General features: G+C 45.0%; 1 protein-coding gene across 3 annotated transcripts in view; it reads left to right on the forward strand.

The window, feature by feature from the left end:
- The window catches only part of LOC104147771 (PDZ domain-containing protein 2), a 213,056-nt gene that overhangs the window by 63,642 nt on the left and 135,400 nt on the right, over positions 1-14,014 (forward strand). For all 3 annotated transcript variants that reach the window (XM_068925089.1, XM_068925090.1, XM_068925091.1), the window contains one exon: positions 2,631-3,498. In XM_068925089.1, the coding sequence (XP_068781190.1) occupies positions 3,020-3,498 (479 nt within the window). In that variant the 5' untranslated portion in view covers positions 2,631-3,019. Of the gene's footprint in view, positions 1-2,630; positions 3,499-14,014 lie in introns of those variants that run through there.

A 14,014-nucleotide genomic window follows, 5' to 3' on the forward strand; every position in this document is an offset into this window, starting at 1 on the left:
AGACATTGCCTCTTTTGGTGTCACTTTTCAATAACTTTCCCTCTATCTGAGCAACACTTTTCCTGACTGCCATATTAGTATTAATATACATATAAAGGGGAACAAGAAATAATCTTTTTATCTCCTGCAAGTTTCATTTCATTTTTGTGCCCTTATGCTGCTAATATTTTTGCCTGTCTATTCACTCTGTTCTTTAACTTATGCTCAGTAACCTTTTGGCGTGCTTTCTTCTTGTCTTTGAGATGTACGAAAAGCTCATGATGTTGCCAAGTCTTCTGATCCTTCTGCACTGAGATGTTTTTGTGCTTGTGCCTTTTGAGCACAACATATTGTTTCTTTGCAAAACTACAGTTCTCTTTGATTTCTTTTTCCTTTAAACTCTACTTCATGAAATCCTACCTAGCGGTTTTCTGTATATACTGAGATCAGGCGTTTCTATTTTGCTGTTCTCAATCCTTTGCATAGGGCAGATTCCGTTATTCCCAGTCACTCCTACATGACTTTCCTTCCACTTTTCCCTCAACAAGTTCTTCTCTTGTGGGTACAGTCAGGTCTGGAAGCACTTCCCCACTAATGATTACTTGACCCAAGTTATACGAGGATATTGTTCCTGAGGCACAAGGACTGTCTGTCTTGAACTGCCTTCCTTTCTAGCAGTTAATCTGGTGCTTATGCTTTCCCGTTACCATCAAGTCAGTTGTTTTCAAGTAGCCTGATCCATTTACTCTTCTTGGTTTGGGGATTTATTGTGCCATCCCCACCCCTTTCCTCTTACCTTCTCCATGTTTTTTTCCCTCTTATTGTTAACCAGAGAATTTAACAGGTCTACCTCCCTCTGAGTTCTGGACTTCATAGCAAACATACACATCAACCCTTGGTATCCAAAGTAATGCTGCCTCTGTTTTCTCTGCCAGTCTCTTCTGAGCTACACTTCTTATATTTGTATTCCAGTGTTACGTCTTATTCCAACAGCTCCTCACTCTGAGCCTAAACCTCTCTCTAAGCAGTGGTCCGATTTTTTCCTTTGTTCAGACATTTGTGGAACATCATCATCTTGCAGAAGATGCCAGAGCCCTCCTGGGGTGACATCTGTAACCCTGACGTCATGTCTCTCCCTGCCTGAGCCTCCTTGGGGTCATTCTTGTCCGTCTAGTTAGTGCCACACTGCCAGGGAGCTGGGCAAACCTTGGCAGCATTTCTGTGACGCTTTGAATGCTTTTGGACAGCAGTGTCTTGTGAAAGTCTGTGTTAATACCTCTGCTCTCAGAATCGGGGACTGTTGCTATAGGCTGCTCTGCCAAACTTGAGTCCCTCATCCTCCTTATGTTGCGGCAACAAATTGGAGACATGTAGTCTGCAGACTCTTAAGCTGTAGCCTTTTACCTTACTAGGGTATAGCTCACTGAGCAGCACATGCTGCTAGAAAACTACTCCCAAAAAGAAACCAAGCAACCAGATTTGACTCGTTGCAGAGTTTTTCCTTGTTTCTTGAGGATAGGTCCTCGTGATCCTAGAACCTCCTGCTCATGCTCTTGTTTGCTAACCCCCAGCTCTTGCTGCTTCCTGACCTACCTATATGCAGCTCCCTCCTTGAATTTGCTAGAAATTGGGAAACTCACCTGCTCAGCTCTTAACATCCATGGGAAAAGGGTGAGCATGTCCTGTGGTGCAGGGGGAACAGAGGCAAAAAACAGCTCATGAATGGCTTCTAGAAGCCATCCAGGAGCTCTGGGTGCCTGTCCAAGGCAGGGTGTAGGTACAGCTGAGCGGTTCTGGGGCAGTGCCAAGGGGCAGGAGGCTGCTGGAAACAGCACAGGAAAAAAACATTTCCAGGTTTGCCTCTGAAGGCAGAGGGATGGGGAAGGGGACCAGCCACCAAGTCACGTGTGGGTGGTGACAGTCTTAGGAGAAAAGGCAGCAGCTGTGGGAAGAGGGACATGCTGAAGATAGCTCATAAGGGCTGGCTTGGGAATGGGCTTGCAGCTTAACAGCTGGTTTTACTGAATCACTGACAGCACAGTGCTGTCAGTGCTTTACTTGTAGGGTAGGTTTAAGCTGCTATAATCTACCACTGCCAATGAGAGGAGATCCCCCCCCACACACTTATTTTACCCTTTCATGTTTGCTACTACCCTTTTCCTTGACCCATCCCTCATGCTACCTGATGGGGAACCAGATCAGAGGAGTGATGCAGGTTAAAATAAACCAAGCCCAAAACACTAGTATGGAAGAGGGCAGAACCACCTTCTTCAGCAGCAGTGTCAACCAGCTTCGGTCAACAGTGAAACTACAGTGTTAAGACGTGCCTCCTCAGCATTTGTCTGAGCAGAAACGGGCAGACATTGTTCAGCTGTCGGGGACTGCTCGCCTCTGTGTCAGTGTTGGGCTTGGAGCGGTGGCATATGTGGTTGCACAGTTCATAAATTTTGTCTTCACTAGGGAGGTCGGGAGCTAATGGTGACCTTTTATTCCCTTGCTGAGAAGGGCAACTGGTGCCCTCAAGTGGTAGCTAGCAGAAGGAAACGGGCTTTGGCTGTGAAAGTCCAGGTCCTGAGCTCCTTCCCGCCTGCAGTGCTGCCGAGCTGGGCAGCGTTGGTGGCACTGCTAACTGTGCTGTCTTCTCCTTTCAGGGCAAGCTGGTGCAGCTGATCGTAGTAGGAAGGAGATGTCACTCCTGGTGGAGCGTGGGATCCCGATGGCATATGCAACTGGACAGCTGTAAAAGCAACCCAAGAAGCTCACTGCTGCTTCCTTCCACTGACCTCTCTGCAGGGCTGGTTCCCGTGTGTTCATAAAAAAGGCTACCTCAGCTGTGCTTTGCCAAGCAGCACGGTTTAACAGAGCCCCGCTGCTGTGAGATTAGATGGGTCAGGGGCTTGTTTTCTGTTTTGACCCCACCTCCAGCATGGTTCTGGGGAAAGCAGAAGGCTGTCCAGACCCCAGCAGGCGGGTTGGTGAAGGCTTGCGGAGCAGATGCTGGAAGCGGCTCTTCCCATGACGGGGTGCGCGGGTGGCCACAATGCCCATCACCCAAGAGAACGCGGGGCTCTTCCTCCCCCTCTTATGCCAGTGGCTGCAGAACAGCCTGCGGGAGGAGGTGGAGGGTCCCGAGCAGAGCCTGTGTCGTTCGGCCATCCAGAAGCTGAGAGAGTACATCCAACTGAACTTCTCTGTGGACGAGAGTAAACTGCAGCAAGGTGGTTCCAGTACTTTAGACATGGAGATCTGCACGGTTTACCTAGCCCAGGAGATGAGAAAAACTGAGGTTCTCGGTTTGAGTTTTGGGAACATCCCTGCTTTGGGAGACTATGGAGAGAAACGGCGGGGAGGAAAAAAGAGAAAGGGTCATAAAGGACCAATGCTTGATGTTGGATGCATCTGGGTGACGGACTTGAAGAAAAACAGCCCAGCAGGGAAGTGCGGGAGAGTGCGACTGAAAGACGAGGTCCTTTCTCTGAACGGACAGCTGATGGTTGGCGTGGATGTCAGTGGGGCAAGGTAAGGGTGAAGCGACAGCTGGTGATCCACTGTGTGTAATGACCCATGGAGTAGGTTGTGGTTGATCCTAATTTGAGAGCAGGGGTTTTGACCTCTGCTTTGCCAGCCCCAAAGAGGTCCAGAGGTTCTTTCTTGTAGGCCTACTGACTATTGATTTGCTTTCATGTTTTCTACAGACCCATATTTGCTGCCTGCACGTTCACTGGAAAATTTTGAGGGGTCGTTGTGTCAAAAAAAAATACCACCTCAGAAGCAGCAGAGGGTCTTCACTAGAACAGAATTCTTCCTGGTTTTGGATAAGACTTTTTTTCTAGTAAAATGAACACAGACTTAGCAGCACTGCAAGATTTTTTTCGAGGTGTACCTTATTTTTATTGAATCATTTTGGCTGAGGGAAGCTTTCTTGACAGCTAAATGGTGTCTGAGACCTTTTCAAAGCAAGACATTCTCATGTTTTCTGGGCTGAAACAGCTTCATTTTAACAAATTCCCTTTGATTTTATTTCATTTTGCTTTCCCTTGTTTTGCTGTCTCCTGTCCCAGAACACCTAAAGCCTTTGAGAATTCACATCAGAAATGAATGTATTTGTAACCATGTAAATTCTTCTCCTTCCCCCCTCCGCCCCCCCCCACCCCAGCCCCAAATTGCTGCATACTGTAGAATTGGTGACTGATGCAGCTTTGCTCTTTGTGGGTCAGGAAACTTGTTCACCCTTCACTTTGCAAAGGCAAAGACCTTTCTCTGATAAAGATGAGGATGCAAATGTTGGCTCATACTTGAGGTTGCAATGTACTTGACGGCATAAAATTCCCACCCTCTTGCTGAAGGGTGCAATTTAGGGATGGATGGTTTTGGAAACAAAGCACTAGTTGAACAGATCTTCTGTAAAAGAAAACTCTTAGTGGCTTGATCTGCAGCCTGAATAATGCAGCATACTGTGCTGGTCTCAGGAGTGGTGTTTTATACCAACAGAGAAAGTGGCCCAGCAAGTGAAATCAGCAACAGGGACAAATAACAGATTTTTACCTGAAATAAGCTGTATTCTGATATTGAATATTGGGGGGAGGGAGGAAGCTGAATCTTTACAAACTTCTTCAGTAAGAATATGGCATCAGTAACAAGACTAATTGGTTGGTCGTCTGCTACTTAAGTTGTCAGACTTGCAAAGCCCAGCAGCTTTGGCTCGAGGGGGTAACGCTCAACAGCTGCAACCTGGCAGAGTGTGTGGCCTTTGCTGCCAATAGGTAGCGAACATCCTCCACCCTCAAGCCTGCCTGTGACAGCGGTTTGGAGTGACCGTTACTCCTGACTATACTGCGTGTTTCTGACCTTGTAGACGTCACCTGGTGTGTCTCAGTTCCCTCTCCCAAAAATGGGCCTCATGATACTCCATTTTGCTGTGGCTTTGTCTCTGCGCTCTGTTATGACTGCTAGTTCTTCTGCGCAACGTTTGAGTCTTGCTCTGGGTTTGCACGTTACCTTGCAAAATGGTCTTGGTTGGAAAAAGAAGCAGTAAATAAAAGCAGCGACTCTCCAATCTGTGGATGTTGGGAAAGGTGGATGATGGTAATTGGCTCACACAGGTCTGCTGGGTTGACCTCTCTTTAAACATCCTGTCTGAACTCAGCTTCTGCACTGCAGGTATGGTAACAGGCCTCTGTACTTTCAAGCCTGTATTTCAATGAGTGTATAAATACTAGTACTGTGGCTATAAAGTCTCTGATCAGTAGCACCACCAAATCTGAGAATTTTGCTGGTGAAAGAACACTTTAAGTATGCTGTTTACCAGAAATCTCTGTTCCTAAAAACCCAAGGGCATCAGTTGCAGAGGCCAGCAATAACATTACGTTGTTAATGCAAAAAGAAAGATAATGCTCAATGGAGTTCAAAATATTGGGTATATGTTCTTACTGTCCTGTTCCTGAAGGCTTCATTTTGGGGTTGTTCCTTTCTGAAAGCTCTGTTATTAGACCACCGAGCTGTGACTGTTGCTAATGAGAACCATGTGCTCCTTTTTCCTTAGTTCACGTATTTTTTTTGCCATCGTAAAGGAAGAGTTCCTACATTTTGGTGGTATGAGGCCAGTGGTGGTGTTCTTACGATCCTGATTTAGAATGTTCTGTGTCCTAAATTTGGGCCCAGAATGGACATCTCTTAGTCAGAACCTGATGTATTTTCAGCATCCAAAGCTTCCTTGTCTAGCTTACAGACGGCCACTCTTTGACAAGGATGATGTTGGTGGATGACAGTTTGGGATCCTGAGGACTCTTTCAGTTTGGAGAGCTTGGTTTTATTTCTCAGAGAGCTGGCTGGGAGCCCCGACACCTATGTCCCGCTCTGCAGGACAGGTCCAGGAAGCTTTAGCTGTCCTTCTGGTTTCTCTACTGGCATTCTCAAAACAAAGATAATTCTGCATATATTTATAATCGGTTGAAAGACAGGGTCAGTTTGCGTTTTGGGAAAGCTGTTTCAAAGCATCAGCTTTCCTAAAGTATTTCTGTATTACTGCTACAGTAGCAAAGCCCTTTCCCCTTGGTTCTTTGAGGTATTGGAGCAGGACAGCACTGAATGGAGATACCGTGTAGTCCTGATTGTATTGCTGTGTGTGTGCCTGACTGTGTAACTATTCTTTGGCTGGGCAAGAAACCGTTTTAGGTGGATACGAAGGGGTGTTAGTGCTGTGATTTCTGCATGACACAGTTATGCTGGAATTAGTGAAGTTATTCTGCCTGTAGTTCCTGTTGGCACCAGGTTGGATTGGGCAAGCAAAAGCACTGATTTCATGCTCGTTCCTCACCCACCAAGCACGTCAGGGCAGCCCCATCTTGCCTGGTGAGCGTGTTGCAGTCTGCACTGGCATTCTTAGGGTATCTCTCGATTTAGTTCCGTAACAGTGGGGAATTTGGCACATACTTGAGACCCTCTGCTCAGTGCCTGAGGTCCTGATGATTCTGCCTCTTTCCTGGAAGTTACCACCCCTGCAGCAGGGTCAGAGGAAATGTGAACATGTGCCCAGGTCTCAGGTGGTCACCTCACAGCCCAGTGGAGCTCCATCCCACCACACAGGCCTTCCTGGACAACCGAGTGGGTGGGGTGGGGGGGGGTCAGGCACAATCCCTTCTGCTGACCGTCTGTGGAGGCAGTCAGCCTCTAGAGGAGGGGGGGCAGATGGCTAGAGCAGTAACAGATTGGGTAGACCTGGACAGGTAGGCTAAAAAGAGGAGGGGGGAAAAAAAAAAAGGAAAGTTTTTGTGGTCAAGTAACTTTAAAAATCAATTTTTTTTCCCTTTCTTCACAACCAGTGATTGGGTTTGCACCTCAAATAACCTCTCTTCTGCTGCCTCTGTGCAGGAAAGAACAACCCACAAGGAACAATTTGTGCCTTTCAGCACCAGTTTTTTGGCAGGTACTGTGCTTAAGCGTCCTCAGCTCTCAGAGAGGTAATGGGGTCAGTGACCGTGCAGAAGGGAAGCACTCAGCTTCTTGGAAGAGCAGGCTGCTGGTATCACTAGTCTGTCCTTCTCTTTTAGAGAAGCTGAAACTGATTTTACTTTTTAAAAAAATGATGATTTATTTAAATTCCACCTGATTGCCATGTGTAAGGCAGAAGCAGGTTAATTATTGCTGATCTTGTTTCTTTTTTGTTTCTCTTAATTTAGAGAAAGATTATGCATTAATATAATCATGAAAGCTCTTTGCTTAACAGTGTATTACTACATTACAGAGTAATGATGTAGGTGGTGGTATTTTTGATGTTAGTGACTGAAGGAAAATTATTGCTCTCTTCAGAGTTAGCAAATTGTGCATGTCTATCAAATACAATTGCAGGGAAATGAGCTGTATTAGAGTACTGAATAAAGGTTAGTCAAAATCCTGCATATTTATTTATCTTCTGTCTAGAAAACTGCTTTTCAAAACCATATGGATTGTTTTTCCCCTGACGACAACTTCCTATGTATTTTGGAACTACTCCTTTCATTGCGGGCTATTACTCATTTTCTGGAGGGAGGCTGTTAGTATTCTTGCAGATGACAGATGAATCCTTCATTTCTTGAGTATGACTGAGTGGGACCTCTGTGAGGAAGTCCTGGGAGGATTACTAAAGAGTTTTGTCATGAATCTCCTCCAGTTTGAAATGTTTGATTATGAATTGCATCAAGCATAGCTCCAGTGCTTGGATACAGCTACTATATACATCTAATCTTTGATATCAGTGCTGAATAGATTTTCAAATTCAAACTCTTTTTGGAGAAAGCAAATTAAGATACATTCTAAGCGATGACAGTGTGGTATAAACATGAGATGTTGTTATAATTTTGTCATTGAGGAAACCCAACCACTACTTCAAAATATCATGTCCCTCAACTTCAAAAATGTCCAAACATCACAATATGTGGAAATACAGTCAAAGAACTGGCTGGCTTCTTTTTAGCCCACAACCTGGAGTAGCTTCCAAAAAGTGAACAGAGAACTGTTCTGACAGCTGAACCTTTGCATGGCCTTTTCTTAGTCTCTCCTCCTCAGTCAGTGTCTTGGGGCAGTTCCTGGGACTCCTCCCCAGCATGAGCTATGGCATGCAGAACGTCAGGGGAATCGGTGTATTTCTGAAGAGGCTGAGAAAGATCTTCAGAAACCAGACTTGCGATGGAGAGTGAGTTTTAAGTGTAACTACTGAAGGTGAAGCTTTGACCTTACCCTAAGTTAGTGGTTTTCAGCACTGCTGAGATCTTCTCTGAGTGCTCGCTGCTACTGCATGTCACACATACATGTTCCAGTATAGTTACAGGTAAAGGTAAATACGAAGGTAACATCATGGTCTACCTAACAAGTCAGTGCTGTTCTGAGAAGAATCTTGCACATAGTACTTCATGATAAACAGACATCCTAACTACAGTCCTAGCTCTAAGGGCTAGCAGGTGGTTGCGGAGCATGACACTGAACTTCTAATGAACTTCTAAAGACCAAGCTACAGGTCTCAAAACATGCAAAGCACTCGGTGCTGCTTGCTTGCCACAGTCAGTGACAATCCTGGGCCTTGTGCTTGCTTGTCTGAACAAGGGTTCAGGGTCTGGATTGAAACGGTTTTGGTGCTGGGAATGCAATATGCAGTCCCTGGCTGTATGCAGAGCCAAATTCTGCTCTAGCCAGTGATCTTCAAGAGGTTGCTGTTCTTCTTGGCCCCTGTGTACAGGGAGAGCGCGGAGTGGTGCATCTGTGGTGTGGACTGCAGTGAAGGACTTGGGCCTATGCTGCTTCTGAGTAAAGCTGTTCAAGTGGTGAGGAGAGAAATCTGGCACTGTGAATTGAAAACATTGATGTTTCTGAGGAGTACATCTTTCGATGAACTCTTTTTTCAAGCTCCCCCTTCCCCAGGAGTTTGAACTGAATGATTCTTTTTATCATAACCTGCTTTTCCCCTCCACCCCTGCCATATAAAGATACTCTTCTTGGGAAGAACAACTCCCACAAAAATGCGGCCACCCTTTGATATCAAAGTGCAATGATCCGATTGTGCGTTTCATATGGGGTACAGCTTCCTGCCGCACTGTAGTAAAATGTTGCCATTGCAAGAGGTTAGATGGCCTTGCCATAGTCACTTTTTTCCCTGCTGCTTGTGGCTGTGGTTGTCTCTGGAGCATCTGCAAGGTTTTATAATGCTGTGTTACTCGGTGGGGTGTTCAAAATGCTTGCAAATGCTCTGACTGGTGAGTGGGGATGGCACAGTTGGGCATGGTGAGCAAGGTTAACTTTGAAATGCCCTGCAAACTAGTGATTTATCCTGAATTGATGCTCAGATCTGTGATTCCTGTGCCAGGGTGTGACAAACTGTACCCTGTCTGCTGACCTAGGCTTTGCTACTTCCACTAGGGCCCTCAGTTTAAGACGTTGGCAAGAAATCCCTTCTTTAGTAGGGTTAGATGTTAGGGCTGCCTTTGTCATTCACTCTTCCATATGAAAGCATCTGGCAGTATATGGTGTGGTGGGAGGGGAGGTTTCAGATCTCTATGCTTGTGATGGACTTGGGTTTCTCTGGAACTTATGGCGGATTTACTTTCGGTTTGGTAGAGGGGTCTCCTTTTTGCACCTCTATTTAGGGAAAAACACCCCCAAGAAAACTATCCCTGGTCATCACGGAAGGTTTTCTCTCTCCACCCTTCCTCCTCGTGGGCACATCAGCTTGCACAGATTGATTGCTCTGTTTTACTTTGTTTCCCCACCTCCTTCCCAAAGCAAAAATGCTGCCAACAAAAAGTGCTGCTCCGTATAAGCAGCTGCTTTGCATGGTGTTACTAGGTCCTTCTCTTGGTTATGTTCATAAGAAAATATTTTTATTTTAATAGGAAAACAAATGGAAATGTATCCTGGCCCTTTGCCCTTGGCCAAGGGGTAAGCATTTCTGTGGGAGCTCCTTGTTAAAATATTAGTAGGGCTGACTACACAGTGAAAAACAAACACTGTGATCTTGGAGAGTGGAGCTACCAAATAAGGAATCTAAGGAATAGATTTTTCTTAAGTGGCCTAAAAAATACCCCTCACATTCTATAGAGTTCAATTAGTTTTGTTTTTCATCATACTAACAGTCTTCATGCTGCAAAGTGGTGGTTCAAGGTGCAGAGGCCTGGGGCTCGTTATCCCGGACATTGATGAGTCGCATATGCTGACGTGTCCTCCGAGCTGCCTGGCAGGGGAGTACTGAGGATGGAAAATAAGCAGCATGTAGGGATCTTGGCTGGGGGTTTTTATCTTCATATTGAACTTCTATAACTGGGGAGACATAAAATGTGTGATCCTCCCATGTGAAATGAGAGGAAGCGTACCTCAGGCACGGCCTAAGTCTCACTATGCTCCTAAACCCTTGTATGTTGGAGCATGGAGCCTTCTGTGAGCATGGCTGCTGTATTTTGCAGACAGTGAAATATTTTTTGCAAACAGTGGATATATTCCCCACCCCTTTCCAGACTATAACAGGACTAAGAAATAAATGGAGATGTTTTTCTTTCCTTTAAATCCTCAGGAAAGGTACAGGTAGACTTAGCCACCCGTGTTGAGAAATAAATTGCATTGAAGAAACGAGCTTTATCCCAAATCCTCTCTCAAGAGCAAAAGACTTAAGCAGAAGGTCACTAATCCCCAGACTCAACAGAGATCATTTAGCTTGTTTGTCATCTTTGCCTCATTAACCTGAGTGTGGGTTCACTTGATTTTGCTTCTGCACCCTCTGGTTCCTGTCTTCCCTCTCAGCCTCCCTGTGCAGAGTCCAGCGTTTGCTGAGGCACAGCCCATTCCTCTGTAGTGATGGCTATTTGCAGCATCCCACTGCTACAGCTGCCTCCTCGACAGGCACTAGCCTTCCAAACCCCTCTTCCTTCTTGTCTTTGCATCATCTTTGTCTTCTGACTCATCTCCCTTTTATCTAAAAACCATAAAAGACAATGGAGAGACTCCCACTAACTTAAATGGCTTATGTCCTATATATGTTCATACATTTGTTCCAAAATGTTGGGAGCGGTACGCTTGTCATAGCCTTCTACACGCTGTGCCCACTGAACTTTGGGAGAAATGGAAGATAGGTCTCTGTAGAAGGTGTGCAAAGCCAGAGCTGGGGACCATTGGCTGCAGATGTCTCTGGGGGTGTCACCTAGTTATATGTGTATTTCCTTCTGCGGATCTGAGGGATTGTATCAGGCTTGAAAAGCATTGGACAAAGGTTGGTAGTGTTGCCGTAGGAGGTATAAACATTTCAGAGGTAAAGAGCGGATTGTCTTGAAATATTTGTTGTCCGTTTTCGTTCCGTGCCATAACAAGCTTAGAAGGATGTCCCTGGTTGCCAAATGTATAGTGTGTATATCCATTTAACAGGATGTTCTACTTTTGCTGCAATTACAGGCAAGTAAATCCCCTGTTTGGGAGGGGAGCTCTTTCTTCCCCATCGATCTGTCGTGGGAATAGTCTTCTGATTTGGTGAATTAGCCTCCTACCTTGTCAGTTATCCCTAAAGCCAGAGTCCCACCAAGTTGAGCCCTTTTCCATCTTGAGTGGGATTTCAAGTCCTATATGTGGCAAGCATCCTATATTGTAAGGTCATCTGAGGATACAGTTAGGATTCATCAAAACTTATTGACTGGTAAACTTTTGTAACGCCCAAAATAGGGTCACTTTTTTCCACCATCCACCTATAGAGCAGGGGAGGATTTTGGCTGCAGAAGTAGTTATTTTCACAAACTCGCCAGAAGTGCATTTGCTAGCATAGAACAGTGTTTTAGCCATCAATAATTAAGAAAGATAGATGCTCAAAAACCCAAGCAAGCAACGTTTTGTGCCCATTATTCTTGCTCTTCCTATAACGCTTGTGCCCTTACACACCAATTTGCAATGTTCAGTCATTCAGTGTCTCTTCTAAACCATAAATGGGAAGGAACTGCTCTTAATATTCTGGGAGCCCAAAGCTTTGCAAAAAGCAGCTTGTGTGCTCAAGAATGATCTCTGAGGGAGAAGCACTGAGCTGCTGCAGCAGGAAGAGCTGACTGCAGCCGGATTACCATGCTCCGGAGATACATGGCACGTTCTCCTTTTTCACCCATACTGACTCATGTGGCATGAGTCCTGGAAAAGCGCGACAACAGCTTCTCCACTCTTCATGGAAGTGTGTGTGTGTGGTGTGTTGTTTTTTTTTTCTCCTCATAATATTGGGCTAAACAGAGATGTGTACCTCTTAAAAGAGTTTCAGGGCAGCCATGCAAGCTGTGCAAGTAGGGGGCAATCGCGTCTTCTCGCTCACCTTGTGTATCTTTGGGTGAGACAGTTGCTATCCTGCAAGATGCACTTGGGACTAAACTGTGCCCCTCCAGAGCTAAAGGCATTAACTGTGGCAGCTTAAAACCTGTCTAGCCCCTGTCCCTGGGAAACAGGCCTGATTTGGAAAGGACAGGAGTGGAGAGAGTTGAAAGATGATGAATAGGAGACAGTTCCACGCGGAGAGGCTGTGCTTGACGTCAGCATTTGAGAGATGGCTTGTCAGCTTGAACCTGCCATCTAGGAACACAAGTGAGAGAATAAATATAAGAAATGGAGGTCTGATCAGCGGAGAAGCAGGTATATAACACCAGAGACGGCTACGGCAGTGAAAGGCTTTGGGGCTGAGCCTTTTCCTTTCTGTGAAAAATTCATTGCTCTTATCCGATGTGACACTTGCCTCCAGGCTCAGAGTATTATCGCATGCTTCTTGAAGCTTATTTTCTTGTCTCCTTTCTATGAGGTGTAGGCTAAGATGGGAAGGGCTTATTTCAATCGGTAACGCTTCAACATCACTCACTGTCCTCACTGCTTCCTCTGGAGGACGTGTATGATGCCCAGCCGGCAATCTGGGCCTCCAAAGGGAAGCTCTTGTCACAGACCTGTATCTGGAAAAAGATAACTTGATAGGAACCACTGCAAGTGTTTAAGATTGGGGCAGCTCGGGAAGATCAACTTGTACCTACTGAGACAGGACAAGAGTGGGGTAAACGTGATTATTAGTGGTAAGCTTCATTCTAGAGCATCCAAAACTCTAGAACTACAGCCAAATTGAAGGTGCTCTAAGACAATCTGTGACAAGCTAGAGGTAGATGGAAAAATGTATTCAAGCTTTTTCAAAATATACACACACAAATTGTTGAAATCTGAATGAAGGGGATTATTGTTTCTGCTGATGACTAAGATACTCTTTTCTGTTGTTTAGAATGATGCTGAAATCTGTTTTTTCATATCTCTAAGTAGGTATTATGGAAAATCGGACTTCTGAAAAAAATAGGCAAAATTAATAGTAGATAAGTTGAACTTAGAATGATAGTTTTGACTGTTTTTTCTGGTCTATTACTTGAGCACTGGAATGGGTTCAGGCTAGCAAAGTAACTATCTGATGGGAAAAAAAAAAAAAGAATAGGTGATGTCCTCTGTCTCATCTTCATATACATTGATCAGCCTCTCTTTGTGCCATAATAACTGAAGAGTTACTAAGTGCCTGTGGGTTTTTCATAATCTGTTGTTGTTTCCATTATGGTAGTGATGAGAAAAACCCAGATGTGTTGTAACCCCTAAATTTTGTGGTACCGTATGAACACTGAGCCCATCTCACAGCCAGAGAGCTAAGGAAGGTGAGCAAGAGATCGTGAAATTCCTGCTCAGAGTTCGAATGGTGGTAAACAAAGCCAATCTGGTGTGTGAAGTTTTTACTGAAAATGGTTGCTAACACACTAACTGTTTGGTTGAAACACTACGTTTCCTATTTTCACCTGTACAAAATTCCACTTAAAGCATAGACTTTTCTCAGTTTCCTCTAGGGGGCAATGTCATATAAATATTTTAAGCGGTTTTGGGGGTTATGTGAATGGGCGATCTAGCTTGCCTTACCTGGGATTTCATAAAATAGCAGTGACAAGTGTTTTTCTGTAGGCTTTTTGAGAGGTGTATAGTTGCAATATAGCCACTTTAATTGTTTCTTGGACCTATTTCGCACAAACAGAGGGCATGAATATTG

This window comes from Struthio camelus, chromosome W (assembly GCF_040807025.1).
Source record: "Struthio camelus isolate bStrCam1 chromosome W, bStrCam1.hap1, whole genome shotgun sequence".
Classification (NCBI taxonomy): domain Eukaryota; kingdom Metazoa; phylum Chordata; class Aves; order Struthioniformes; family Struthionidae; genus Struthio; species Struthio camelus.